The sequence below is a fragment of the Odontomachus brunneus genome, unplaced genomic scaffold (genome assembly GCF_010583005.1).
Source record: "Odontomachus brunneus isolate Ranch 3 - 2012 unplaced genomic scaffold, Obru_v1 Obru_scaffold_028, whole genome shotgun sequence".
Taxonomy (NCBI): domain Eukaryota; kingdom Metazoa; phylum Arthropoda; class Insecta; order Hymenoptera; family Formicidae; genus Odontomachus; species Odontomachus brunneus.
In genome coordinates, this window is record NW_022639478.1 from 172,103 (window position 1) to 187,339 (window position 15,237).

General features: G+C 34.8%; 2 protein-coding genes across 5 annotated transcripts; one reads left to right on the forward strand and one right to left on the reverse strand.

The window, feature by feature from the left end:
• Positions 1–3,129: 3,129 nt before the first annotated feature.
• Positions 3,130–10,585, forward strand: LOC116842955 (b(0,+)-type amino acid transporter 1-like). Of its 3 annotated transcripts, none has more exons than XM_032812860.1 (4): positions 3,130–3,481; positions 4,541–5,346; positions 8,583–9,881; positions 9,980–10,585. In XM_032812860.1, the coding sequence occupies exons 2-4, from the start codon at positions 5,250–5,252 to the stop codon at positions 10,039–10,041; spliced, it is 1,458 nt and encodes a 485-aa protein (XP_032668751.1). In that variant the 5' UTR covers positions 3,130–3,481; positions 4,541–5,249; the 3' UTR covers positions 10,042–10,585. The 3 variants fall into 3 exon arrangements, with proteins under 3 accessions (XP_032668751.1, XP_032668753.1, XP_032668750.1); XM_032812862.1 differs by having other exon boundaries at positions 3,130–3,381; positions 4,518–5,346; XM_032812859.1 differs by having other exon boundaries at positions 3,130–3,381.
• A 1,216-nt stretch (positions 10,586–11,801) lies between these two features.
• On the reverse strand, positions 11,802–14,050 carry LOC116842956 (sorting nexin-16). Of its 2 annotated transcripts, none has more exons than XM_032812864.1 (5): positions 13,860–14,050; positions 13,074–13,367; positions 12,501–12,809; positions 12,291–12,418; positions 11,802–12,227 (listed from the first exon to the last, which is right to left on the reverse strand). In XM_032812864.1, the coding sequence occupies exons 2-5, from the start codon at positions 13,350–13,352 to the stop codon at positions 12,188–12,190; spliced, it is 756 nt and encodes a 251-aa protein (XP_032668755.1). In that variant the 5' UTR covers positions 13,353–13,367; positions 13,860–14,050; the 3' UTR covers positions 11,802–12,187. The 2 variants fall into 2 exon arrangements, with proteins under 2 accessions (XP_032668755.1, XP_032668754.1); XM_032812863.1 differs by having other exon boundaries at positions 11,805–12,227; positions 13,707–14,048.
• Positions 14,051–15,237: the final 1,187 nt, after the last annotated feature.

The following is a 15,237-nucleotide window of genomic DNA, read 5'->3' on the forward strand; positions in this document are numbered from 1 at the left end:
AGCAATAAGTTAGAGCGAGATAAGATATACTTGTCTCACTCTTACTGCACCAGTTCAGTGGTGCAGTTAAAGAGCTGCAGTAATGGCTCCTGCACACAGGCGCAGAATGCTTGCCGCGCGACAGCCAATCAATATCTTGTTTTTCCGTAAGAACTAGAAGGTTATTACGGAAAGCAGCATATTGATTGGCTGTCGCGCGACTTCCACCGTGCGGCAAGCATTACCGCGTCCTGTGTGCAGGAGCCATAACTCTCACAGGACCGTCCAAGTTCTTAACCATGCAATTATGCGCTTAGCACGGACACGAATCGCTAGAAAATGGGCGTAGAATGGATACGCAACACAAATTGACACTTTACCGGCAGCGTCTGAAAATGGATGTAGGGAACGTAGTTCTACCTCAAAGGGTGCGTTCAGATTCCTCATCCAGGTGCACTCTATTACTAGAAACACTACAGTATATGTTACATAAACTATAGCACTTTTAGTAATAGAATACACCCGGGTGGAGAACCTGAACGCAGCCAAAAATGGGTGAAGATGGCGCATCGAACAGTGAAAATCGGTGTCGGTCTGGAACTATGGAAGTTTGATGGACATCTACTGGATGTCAATGGGTGCGTTCAGCGAACTCAACAGTTGAACAACGTTGAGCAATTCGTCAATGTAATTGGTCTAAAGTTAGAGATCTAACAGTAAGGACCAATAACTTACCGCTCACTGATCAGCTATGTTTTCTGAACGCAGCCAATTTCTATGTGGGATACAACTGAATCCTTTTTTAATTCTTTTTGAATTCTCTGTGTAACTATTCATAAAGTCATACAAAACTCAAAATGACATCAAATCCGTGACAGCACCGGACGTGACGGCACGTCGCTACGACGTAGTAACGTTCCCAGGGAGAAACGGCAAATCGATTAGATGTCGAATCGACGTCGATTTGACGATTTCGATTCGACATCGTTTCGACGTCGATTAACGAGTCATTTCTCGCTGGGTCGTGTTTGTAACGTTCTTGCCACGCTGTGCAAACAAGGATGATATAAAAGTAATGTCATTTTGACATCAAACGATACCATTTTCATGACAATTTCATGACAATGATGTCAAAATGATATAATCTTGACATCAAAACTCACACATCAGAGGTATCCAAAATATATCATAGAAATATCCTAAAGATATATTTGGGATAGCCGATATCTTCAAAATATCCTTATGATATATTTGGGACATTCCTGCTGTGTGAGAATGATTTTATGCTTTACCTGGGATATTGATATATCTTTACAACTGAATTTTTTTTAGAAACTTCAAAATATATAAATAGTTTGTAAAAAAAGATTTATATATGTGCGTGATTGTGTTTTTCGTTAAATAAATAAAACAAAGTAACACATTTTTATTTATTTTTTTAAAGATTTATACGCATAGTTGGCTATGTGATTAAGAGCAATACTTTCTATTCTCGATGAGTTTCATAACGTTTCTAATAGGAGAATTTGTTTTTTAACAGTTATCAGGAAATACGTTTACTTATTGGATACAGAATATGTTGTAGGACTCATTAAGGAAAAATATCGCTGTACTTTCCATAAACCCATACAGCATAAATGTTCAATAGACATCCCCTGACGAAAATAAGAAGTTTAATAAACGTTTGTTTAGCGTTTACATAAGCGTTTGCGGGAGTACGTTGAGAGTTTAGAAATTGTCAGTAGAGCGGAAATTGCAACACTGTAGCGTTTGAAAGGCGTTTGCGTATTGGAAGAGCATTTGTTGAACGGAGAGAAAATGTTTATCTTACGGCGTTGGAAAAAGTGTTTTTTTAAACGTTTTAAAAGTCTGACAGCAAACTCTCTGCACGTATATCAGCGTTTACTGAGCGTACTTTGAAAAGCGCTGCTTCAGCATTACAGAACTTTCACGAAATGTTATATATAGTATTTTATAAGTTGAGTAAACGTTCATACAAAGTTTAAAAGCTTATAAACTCTCAAGAAATTCTCATCGAACAGTTTATAAAGATTTTTATTTTCATCAGAGTCCTAGGAACGTTCCAAGAGTATTCGAATATTTCTGGAACGTTCCTAGGATGTCTGTTGAACATTTATGCTATATGGGCAGAAATGTTCCAAATACTTCATGAGGATGTCTTAGAAATGTTGCGATATCTTTAGGATGTCCCAATGATATAAAAAAAATAACAGCAAGGTCAATAAGAGCCAATCCTTACGGAAAAAAAACTATAAGAAAAAACTATTAAGAACAATAGGAAAATTATTGAAACACTATTGAAAAATATTGGAATACTACTGTATACTTATTACAATACTATTGGAAAACTATAGAAAACCTATTCGTTAATTTTATAAATAGTTTTAATATAAGTTTTCAAAACAGTAGTATTTTCATTAATTGACGAAAATACTACTGTTCTCAGTAATTTTCTTATAATATTTTTTCGTAAGAGAAACACCTAGTGATAGTATAAAAAATAATTTAATTATATAAGAATCATGCAACAAATTGACCCTTACATGTATAAACATTTCAATTTCTAATTTAAGCCTTCTTCAATATAAATAATATTATTCGCTCGTCAACAGAACAATTGTGGACAACATTAATCGCATAAGAAGCGCTCAAGAGTATTGCGGTCGCAACCTAGTAACTCGCGATAGTCAAGAAAAGATGGATTGTTAGACCTTTTCCAACAGAATTGCAAAACATCTCCCAATGCCACAAATGGTTGATTATCCGCTGCGGCAGCTGAGAGAGGCAAAAAGATTATAACGTAATGACAAAATGAAATAAATTTAATCTAGTAAAATAAAATCTCATATCTTTGGCGTCCCAAACAAGAAAACAAGCAAATTTCGTGACAGCAAATCTCGCACACCAGATGTAGACTGTTTTCGCTCGCAACTAATCAAAGGCAAATAACAACACAAGAAACGTAACGATACATTAAATAATATTAAAGTAAATATTGTGTTACATAATATCAAATCAGTTAAAATTATAATAGGTAAGTAAATGTCATCCAATAGCTTGATGTTGTCCACAATTCTGTTTGCGAGCGAATAATATTTATACTGAAGAAAGTTTGAATTAGAAACCAAAACGTTTATACACATGTAAGGGTCAATTTGTTGCATGATTCTTATATTAATTAAATTATTTTTCATACTACCCAGTGTTTGGCTCTTATTGGCCTTGCTATAGTTATTTTTTTATTTTAATCTTAGAGTCTAATTAACGTGTTTGTTTATTCCCAATGATATATTTTGGACATTTCTGCTGTGTGGGTTAAAGCTCTCCTGTGTTCTCGCTGCGGCCATCTTGTTTTATGACGCTAGGTCATAAGGACGCGAGGTGAAAAAATACACGCTAAAAATTCTTGCAAAATATGTAGAAATAAAAGAATGTACCCATAAAGTGACACTTACAATCGATCGAGCAGAAGTGCAACATAGTACGAATACTTTCCTTTTGTTTTAATAATAAATATATAATCGTCTCAGCAAACACCAAATAACAGTAGCATAAATGTTAGTTATAATTTTCCACTCAACAATGTAACTGTTATATAACACACGCGTTATATTATATTTATATTCCCAGCGAGAAATGACTCGTCGATTGACATCGATCGACGTTGGTGTTTGCTGGGATAAAATTAAGCCCGATTTTACCAACATCGATTGGGCCTTGATCTGAGTTTAAGTCTTTGTTTTAAATAGTTTAAACGCGGTTTAACCCAGCAAACAAAATGACGTCAAATGACGTCTTAATGACGTATTATTGACGTTAAAGACGTCAATAATACGTCATTAAGACATAATTTGACATCATTTTGTTTGCTGGGTAAAGCTTGATCGACGTTGGTGAAATCGGATCTTAACATAACAAAAAAATTATAAGGGAAAGTAGGTAAAAATAGTAGGTTGTGTCATTTTACGATAAAATGACAATTTTACTAAGCGTGATATGCCATTGCGTATTTTTTTATTATATAATTATAATGACAATGTGCAATGACAACGTAACGATAACGACACTGTCGTTAAAAAGTTATAAAATAAGTCTACTGAAGACTTAATTAGCAACTGTACTGCAAGAAATACCAAAAATATAGCAAAATCGTGTCGGTGTTTATTTGACATGACATTGTGACAACCTCGACGTTGTGGACACTTTTATTAATATTTCAAATTTAAATTTGAAATTCTCATACTGAGAATCATTAATAGTGTTTTAATGGCGTCTTTAACGCTAATAATATACATTAAGACCTAATTAAACGTGATATATGACTCATGCATTTATCGAGGTGTCTTGTAATAACTTGAAGATAAATTACTAAAAACACTCGTTTATAACTGCGTGATTAACGTGATCATAGAGAAGAATGTAAGAAAAAAAAAAATAATCCACTTGATCGTAATACCGAAATACCAGACAGACGTGCTCAAGTTCGGACAGCTATCTTATCTATCTACTTTTCGCAGTTGCAATGATACGTTTGCGACAGGTACTTGACGGCCAAGGCGGCTGATTAGATGTCATCGGTGGGCTTTACTCAACAACATGAGACGCGGCCGACCTCGTTAAATTCCAGCAAACAACTCATTTAACACCGCCACGAAACGAATATATGTTCGCGCACAGGATCATCTTAAACGAAACTGCGCAAGCCCGCTCGATACCGATTTCTACGGATTTACCATCTTTCCATTGAATTTCACAACGATCGATCATCAAAGATAGCAGTCGTCAGCTGGCCTCGTAATGAAGATGAGTATCCTCTTATCAGAGCAATACGCGTGTATCAATAAAAAAATAAACGACTAGCTGACCCGTTAACATGCCGATCGCGATGTGAACCTCTCGATGGTCGTCAACGATAAACGTCAGCTATAGTAGCTCCGGTCGCGTGGTTGGTTCCGTTGCGATTGTGGGAGCGTCGACGGCGACGACGGCGACGACGACGACGACGACGACGACGACGAGAATTATCGTTCAGAAGTGGAGATAAGGTCCAACAGTCATCGTCATTAGCGTTGCGGCAGTCACCGCCGCCACAGATCGCCGTCGCAAATACAGAGCAGTTTAACGGAATCGGAGTCGCGATGTGTCAGTGAATTTTGAATCATCGTTCACTCAGCGCGAGTGCAGCACACTTCGTGACACACTTCTTTTTCTTTATTCTTTATTCGCCGGTACACAGAAGTTTTCGCAAAATGACGCAGAAAAAGGAACGATCGACCGGAAAAATCGAACTGAAGAGGGAACTAGGACTTTTCAGCGCGGTCAGCATTATCCTGGCGGTGATGATCGGTATGATTAACAATCGTTTACATTTGCAATTTAATTTTACGTCAGTGCGTAAGTCGTCCAGTGCAATTCGCTTTATCGTGCAAAAGCACGTGGCGATATTAAATGTACGGAAAATTCGTTTCGCATTCGCAGTACATCATTACGATGAAACGTGTGTTGACTGTATGTGCGCGCGCATGCATTTATAAATTAATAAATAAAACTTTATTTTATATATATAATAATGTATATATATAGAAAAATATTCTACTGTTGAGAAAACTTAGTTTGCTTTCTTTCTTTCAAGTTATGGTTATCCTTAAAGATTATCTTCTTGATATAATAGCCTTCAAATATACTTCAAATATACTTGTCACAAATTTTAGAAAAGTTCATTATCATGTATTTAAAAAAATGTCTCTACAAGAATATTATAAAGCTTTATTAAAGAAAAAATTGATTGGACTCTATGCACTGACAGTAAATATATAAAAAGTTATCAGTTATATGTTATTAGTATGTAGTAGCATATCTTATTATAGCGCTAATAACATTTTTACTTATACTAGTATAAAATATTTTTCAAGTGAAATATATATTTTCTTAAATTCTTAAGAAACCGCTAGCTTTTCACGTAAAAACAATTTTTTTATTTCAATACAAAACTTAAATTTATAGTATCTGAATAACTTAGAGCATATCTGATCAGAGTTCTCAGCCCTGATGATACAAACTGCAACGTTTGCGAAACGTCGGCACATCGTTGATTCAAGACACGGCTCCATTTCGGAAGCTATACCTATAAATCGAATTTTTATTTCAATTTAATATTCTTCATTGAAATACTAAATATACTAGGATTCAGAAAATATTTTAAATAAATTTGATGCTTATGATAGATTTGCGCGCGGGTATATAAGATATATATGAAATTTTTGAAATAACATTTAATTGAACACAGTATATACTTTTCCATGCATGCCGTTGCTGATCGCTGCAAATTCTGTCGCAGTGACATCGCTAGTTCAACTGAAATTGTGAAAGTAGGATGCACACGCGCACAGTCAATGAACTTCCAATACAAAAAATAGAGTCGCAATACTCGAGAGCACTCTTTGTTAATATTATATAATGCTGTATGCACACGTGCCTTCTTATACTCTCTTTATGTTTATTTGAATTTCTGATGCTTTCATGACTCTTGTCTATAATTGCACTAGAGCGTGATAAACATGAAGACAACACAAAGATTTTCCACACAAAGAGAAGCGCGTTCAGGTCCGCAACATAACTTACCGTTGTATCGCGCTATAAAAAGATTTCGCGCCTTGCGCGCTCTTGTTGCAAGTCACGAAAATTATTTCTGCACGTATTGTTGCAGCAACATGAAACATTCAACCTGATATATCCAAGTATAGTCACATATATACATATCTGCACTTTATGGTAAGAAGAGAGAACTGTGTGAATATAAACCGTGATATAAATCAACCAGATTTAGATACTAGAGCCTTGCCGTGGAAATGATAATACATTAGATTTCCACTTAACTGTGGAAAACCTTTTTGCGAAGAGTGGGGAAGTGAAAGGAATCGTTAGTGAATGGAATCTGTGCTACTGACGCCCATTTCCACCAACAGTGATTGAACTTTAATCTAAATTCAAACTCTATCTGGACAAAGACTTAAATTTAGATTAAGGTTTAAGCAAAGTTGATAGAAAACACAATAAAAAACGACAGAATAAAATTTAGGAAATCTAGCTAGTGTCTAATTTCGAAGAATATTTCGAAAAAATCCAATTTCACAGAGAAATAAATTTCTATGTAATTCCACTTTTTCGCGTTTTAAAACGCTTCACACTTGAAGCAGCGCGGTATTTTTGGCAGCGAAGAAAGCTACCGCCGAGTTTTTCCCAATCTTGTGCAAATAAATGAAAGTGCTGTTGTTGTTCGAACTTTATTTTCGCTCTAAGCAATTACGATCGAGATGTACTGCAAATGTGTGTGTGACACGAGAGTTACATACTGCTTGCAGATAACGCGTAATCACAAACACCATTTATCGTTGAATGTTTCGTTAAAGCGGCATTGACATAATAATTAATAACGAGCCATAAATTAAGACATTCTTGTGCCTGTAAATGCAGCGGACATATTTAACAGCAGTTAACAGTAATTGCATAATTGCATGGATTTAAATAAACTACCGCGTCACACATTGAAGCTTTTGTATTTTAATGAGTGACCCTGCATGGTACCCAGAATACTTTCTCATGATCTTAACTAGATACCGACTGTCAAAAGAAAAAAAGAATTAAAAAGGGTCGAGAGTGCAGCGATTATTTTAATCAATGTTATATGACAATTTCGAAATTAAATACGAATACGGTTTTGCAGAATCCTAATAATAAACGCTAATCTTTTCTTAATCTTTCAATAACATCTCGATAATTTTATCCAACATTTTATTGGTTCATCAATATACGTTGGTCTCAACGTCGCAACCGATGATTCTAATGCTCCTCCAAAGAAGAGATCGCTAGCCGATCGATATTTTGTCAATAAACGTAACAATGTTACATGCGGATTAAAACGTTGCGAAGGTTAATCAAGGTTAATCGGTCACCCACGTCATGAAGTACTAGTTAACTGCTGCGGTCAGCAACCGCGGCGAATAATAGTGCTGTCAATTTCGACTATCTAGGTTTTACTAGGATGCTCAGACATACAATTCATTTCAGATATCTGATTATCTGCTTTTTCTTATGATAACAAAGAATGAATGAATGCATTGCTGTCTTGCAATTGCTTACAAAATTAAAGGTACTCTCTACTTTCTTTTTTTAATATAAATGATATTATCACAACATACAGATTGCTCTGTTATTATATTAATATATTAATTTGAGGACTTCATTCAGCACGAGACGAGGTAACTTTTATTTCATGTCATGTAGACGTTTACTGCGTATGGAAGACTTGATAGGCTAAAGACTTGTGACTAAAGATAATTTAATGAATACACGAAATGTTAAGTCATTTCCAAGTCATTGATATTTTAATAATAACAAATAACGAACGAATGCACTGTGTATTTGAAATTATTTACTGTCTGCTTGCTCGGGTAATACTCGCGAGTGGAGTACTCGGGTAGTACCCGAGTTATACTGACTCCCGAATACTATTAATTTTGCATACGGCTATATCTTTGTTATCTTTGTTATCAAACTCTAACTTTGTTATCTCTGTTGTACAGGTTCTGGGATCTTCGTGTCGCCAACAAGCGCCCTTGAGCGCTCCGGTTCCGTGGGATTTTGTCTGATCGTATGGATCAGCTGCGGCGTGCTGTCTCTGTTCGGCGCGTTGGCCTTTGCCGAGCTGAGTACCGTGGTGCCGCGTTCCGGCGCCGAATACGCGTACTTCATAGAGGCTTTCGGGCCCTTGCACGCTTATGCTGGTCAGATACCGGCGTTCACCTGCTCCTGGATCTACGTGATGCTGCTGCGACCGGCGGAGGTGGCGGTGATCATATTGACATTCGCGGAATACAGCGTACAGCCATTCTCTGGATTGCTCGGTGATCTACCCGCCGAATCCATGGCAACGCTGAAAAAGCTCATAGCAATTATGGCATTGTCTGTGATCACGTACATCAATCTCACTAGCGTGAAGCTCTACGTGAAGGTGCAAAACGTGTTTACCGTATGCAAAGTGTTTGCCTGTATAGTGGTAATAGTCGGTGGGATATGGTGGTTGAGTACAGGTCGCACGCAGCTACTCGAGGAACCCTTCCGCGGTACTACCACGTCGGTCGGCGACGTGGCACTGGCTTTCTACAGCGGTCTCTGGGCGTACGACGGATGGAGTTCAGCCTCGATCGTCACAGAAGAGATCCAGAAACCCGAGATCAACATTCGTAGGAGCATACTCATTGCGGTGCCTACTATCACCGTTCTATACGTGTCGATGAACTTGATGTACATGGCGGTGTTAACCATGCCGGAGATGATGAGCGCACCGGCGGTAGCTGTTTTATGGGCGAATCGGGTCCTACCACTTTGGATGGGCTTTCTGATACCGCTTGGCGTAGCGCTGTCGACCTTTGGTTGCGCTCTTAGCGTGCAATTCGGCGTGTCTAGGCTCTGTTACGTCGCGGGCAGAGAAGGCCATGTGCCGCGTGTTTTCAGTTACGTGCACATCGAGAAGATGACACCGGCCGCGGCGGTGGCCTTTCAGGGCGTGCTCTCGTTCGTGTGTCTGCTGGTAGGCAACATAATCGCCCTCATCGAGTTCGCCAGTTTCCTCACATGGGTTTTCTACGGGTTAGCGATGGTTTCGCTAATAATCATGCGACGGACGAAACCTGACGCCCACAGACCGTACTCCGTGCCTATCGTGATACCTTGGCTGGTGCTAGGTATTTCCATCTTTCTCGCAGTGTTACCGATAGTCTACGAACCATCGGCCAAGTATCTCTTCGCGCTCTTATTCATTCTAGGCGGTATCGTCGTTTATCATATTTATATATACAAGAAGACAAGAAGTATTTTAGCAGGTGGGTGTAGTTATACATAAAGATAAGAGGATTTATACGTTATTGTCAGAAAATTATTTACTGCAAGCAAAATATTAACATCTATGTATCTTTTTCAGCTAAACTAACATATTTCGTGCAAGCATTATGCTTAGTCGTCGCCCCAGACAAAGGAGACTGACCTATTCCACAACTGGTGTACATAAATAAATCATGTTTGCTCACGTAACATTTGAAGATATCTACTCTTTTTGAGTTAGATATGAATTTCGTCATTCGTAAAAAAATGACACTATGTTCCATAATTATCTCTTTTATTACCTAAAATAGTTTAATGAACCAGTTTTTGTGCAGTGTATATGAATTGAATTAACAATGTGCCTTAAACTATATAAGGATATTTACATGCTTACATATCTTAAGAATGTGATTGAAGTATTTTATACAAAGAGTATGTTAATATAACTAATATCATGTTTTCATACAAGATGTAAATGCTTAGGAAAAATAACATTTTGTATACTTGTAATATTTTATAAAATCAATATTACTTTATGAAAAAGTAGATATAATAAATGCCGGCCACAGAATATGTTAATTATAATATAATAAATTGTAAAATATATATTTTATATATACAGTATCGTACACATTTATTATATCTAACAATATTTATGTATTTAAAATAGCAAATAGCTTATGGAAAGTAAAATCTATACGATCTATATGATTTTTTCATTCTATTTCTTTCAATAACGTTAATAATAAATATGTTGCAATTAATATTTATATTTTTTATAACTTTAACAGTGAATTCTCTCATATAATTCTCTCATTTCAATTATAAATATCGATTTTACATAATAAAAATATCATTTCATATAAAAGTTTATACTAATTAATTTACACTAATTAAATTAATGCTACTTTCTTTAACCCTTTGGGGACGGAGCCGCTCGACGGGCTATAAGGAAGATAAGACTTCATCGCTAATGGCCCCTAATGTCTTTGAATGAAAACGTGACTCTTTTACTATACCTATGCGTATCTTATCGCTCAGAACGACAGACGTCGCGAGCCTTGCAGCTACGAACTAATTTGAGCGGCTATATGTCGACACGCGTTCGGAACGGTAAAACGGCTTGGGCGGCTATATGCCGACACTCGTCCCCAAAGGGTTAATATAAGAGCACTTTCATCATGTAAATTATAAATATTATGTATAGCAAATATGATTTTTTCATTCTATTTCTTTCAATAACGTTAATAATAAATATGTTGCAATTAATATTTATATTTTTTATAACTTTAACAGTGAATTCTCTCATATAATTCTCTCATTTCAATTATAAATATCGATTTTACATAATAAAAATATCATTTCATATAAAAGTTTATACTAATTAATTTACACTAATTAAATTAATGCTACTTTCTTTAACCCTTTGGGGACGGAGCCGCTCGACGGGCTATAAGGAAGATAAGACTTCATCGCTAATGGCCCCTAATGTCTTTGAATGAAAACGTGACTCTTTTACTATACCTATGCGTATCTTATCGCTCAGAACGACAGACGTCGCGAGCCTTGCAGCTACGAACTAATTTGAGCGGCTATATGTCGACACGCGTTCGGAACGGTAAAACGGCTTGGGCGGCTATATGCCGACACTCGTCCCCAAAGGGTTAATATAAGAGCACTTTCATCATGTAAATTATAAATATTATGTATAGCAAATATGATTTTTTCATTCTATTTCTTTCAATAACGTTAATAATAAATATGTTGCAATTAATATTTATATTTTTTATAACTTTAACAGTGAATTCTCTCATATAATTCTCTCATTTCAATTATAAATATCGATTTTACATAATAAAAATATCATTTCATATAAAAGTTTATACTAATTAATTTACACTAATTAAATTAATGCTACTTTCTTTAATATAAGAGCATTTTCATCATGTAAATTATAAATATTATGTATAGCAAAAAGTTTATACAAGGCACATAAATTTAGATGTTATTTATAATATTCTGAGTGTAAAGTATTAAAAATTGTTGCTAGATGTTAGTCAAAAGTTAAAACTCCTGAATACAAAAATTTTAACATGGCTTACTGTATCTTACTGTAAAAATTTTTGCTAACGTGATCAATATGATCTATCTATAAAATATCACTTTTTTAGAATATCCCATATAACAGACTTTTTAAAAACTATCTTCTATATAGTATTTTTTAGAATGTAAATTGCTTTTAAATGTTGTAAATTATACATAATTCCACCTTTTATCAGATCTGATGAGGACTTAATCTAGAAAATTATTATTGAGACGTACCACACTTTGAACAGGTTCGTCTCTCACTGTAATAATAAAAAATGTTTTATAAGTAGGAAATATTTACAATTATATTGTTTGTTACTTGCCTCAATATCTGATGAAGCTTCTTGCGAAATTCATTACACAGAGCTTTTTCAGATGCAAGTGCAGTATCGCTCTCTCTCAGTTGCTGCCTCAAATGATACACTGTATCTTCTAATGCTTCAAATATTGCCTAAAAAAGTTAAACATCCATTAAATAATATGAAACATATGCAGTAATGCATAAACATTATTTGAAGACATATGAAACTTACTCTGGATTCTTCTGCTGTATCAGATAGTATAGGAGGTTCATCCAAACAAAAAAATTCCCTTACATATGAAACACCTATGAGAACTGGACTACTTAATATACCATTAACAAATGTTTGAAGCCCATGTATTCTTTCTTCTAAAAAACTTGGTGCAAAATTGTCGCCAAACCACTTTTTTCTTGGTAATGACAAATGAGCAATAGGAATTTTCTGCCTTCTTAATTGAGCTAGTAGTCGAACAAAGTCTGTGTATCTCCTGAACACAAACCAACAATCACCATTCTTCAATTCAACTCGAAGTTTGTAAACCTGTATATCAAGCAAGAATTATATAGAAACATTTTCTTTTAAAATACTTTAAATTATAATAAATTAATAGAGATAGCAATTTTATACTTTTTATGAATAGTATTACTATACATATATATATATTTTTTTTTTTAATAATAATTCCAACAGAAAAGTTTAAAAATTACTATAAATAATAATCATAAATATCAATATATCAATATAATTATAATCTGATATAATAACAAGACCATATAGAATCAGTAATATATAAAATTAACAAACCGTAAATCTAGCTCTTTCCTCCATAATTTCATAGCCAACAATAGGTATTCTCAAATCTTCATTAGTGAGAGGTGATTGCAGAATACTTGAGCTGGTGTTGTCATTAGGATAAGCATTAGGATAATCAAACTGTTGCACAGTAAATGAATTTGAATGGCTAGATCCATCTGAGTCTGGGCTGTCAAGGACTCTTACAGTACCTGCCTGGGAACTTCTTGCTTTACTAATTGCAAGTGTTACCTCACTAATACATCCCACACCAGTTTCTGAACTGGACATTTTAACTCCAAAAAACTAAACAAAACCATGCATACTTAAAATGGAACTATAAATTAAAGGTTATCTATATTTATTAAATAAATAGTATTTAAAAATCAAACTTTTTATATACAAAATTGCAATTACAGTAAGATGTTATATTGAAATGTATTACAAAGTTTGGTAAATACAAATAATAAATTTATATATATCAGGTGCATCTAAATACCATTTAAAATTAAAAATTCATTCATTATACGTTAATAAATAACAATATATTCATACAGAAAATACTTTTTGTACAGTAATTATAATTAAATTTCACACTATTTATTCTCATTCCAATGAATGTCAACCAACTTGTTGCACACTAACCTCAATTATTAATAGACATAATATAGAGTATTCAATGCCGCTTAATGCATTTTTATCATTTTAACACAATCCATAACGTATATCACAATAGTTGTTTTTATGAAAATACTTCATACATATTATGCAGTTACGTAAATTAAAAAAATTCCTTACGTTTACTTGACATATTGAAAGTTTGCAAATAATTCACAGAATGAAGACGTCTATTCTTTGGTCTGTTCTTTTTAGCTATACTGCTGAACTGGTGCAATAAGTTAAAGTGAGACAAGTATATTTTTTCTCACTTTAACTTATTGCACCAGTTCAGCAATGCAGCTGAAAAGAACAGACCACTTTTGGAGACATCACAATCTGTTATTTTCAGATATGCATTCAGTACTATACTATTCACTACAAGTGCTTATTAAATTCTTGCATTTAATTGGTGTATTTTTTTAGATCTAAAAGAATATACCAATCAGATACAAAAGTTCGGTGAATGGTATAGTACTGAATACATCCATTAAGTAGAATCCACTTGAAGCTCCAAATGTTTTTAAGCGTGTAAAGAAAGGGAACGTCCCAGATGCGCACATTGACAAATGGACACAGCCAACCACAACGCCATATGCCTAGAGATATTCTAGAGACTCTATAAACAATGACATATGATTGGATGTGTCCGTTTGCCAATATGCGCATCTGGGACTCACTCGTAAAGAAGTATTATGATTGGTTTATACGGCGCTTCCTTTATACGGTTTATACGGAGATTCCTCATCCAGGTACACTCTATTGTTAGAAACACTATAGTATATGTTACGTATATTATAGTACTTCTAGTATAAAGGCCCTCACACATGAAATGACAACTGCATGTGCATAGTATAAGACTGTATGGACCAATGAACATCGAGTATTGAGCATCAAACATCAATATGGCGGCTAAATACTCGATGCTCATTGGTCCACACAGTCTTATGCTATGCACATGCAGTTGTGTCATTTCATGTGTGAGGGCCTTTAGAGTGCATCCGGGTAGAGAATCTGAAAAACATTTGAAATAGCACCCCCTTGGTTATCATTTTCTATAGTATACATAAATAAACTATACAACTATGGTAACCAAAGTTGAATTTTGGAATACACCCAGTATCGAATGTTCAAACTTCTTGGTAAGTTAACTGAAAGTTAAATCATATGTCTATCTTTGTTTTTTCTTCAATTTAGACAAAAATAGACATATGATTTAACTATCAGTTAACTAACAAGAAATTAAAACAACCGACTCATAGGGCGGTATTCACAGTCGAATCTTATTTCAAGACCGTCTTAAGTAAATCTTAAGATGCGAATACGGCTCTGTGGATTGGTTCATGACATCTTAAAACAGTACTTAAGATGATTTTAAATATAAGATCGGACTATTAATACCGGCCATAGCCAATGAAATTTTTGCGGGAAAGCATTCAAAGTGTACATAGAATCGAGTTCATTGAAAACATAATTACTAATAGGATCTAATTCATGTCATAGCAGATATCAATAATGT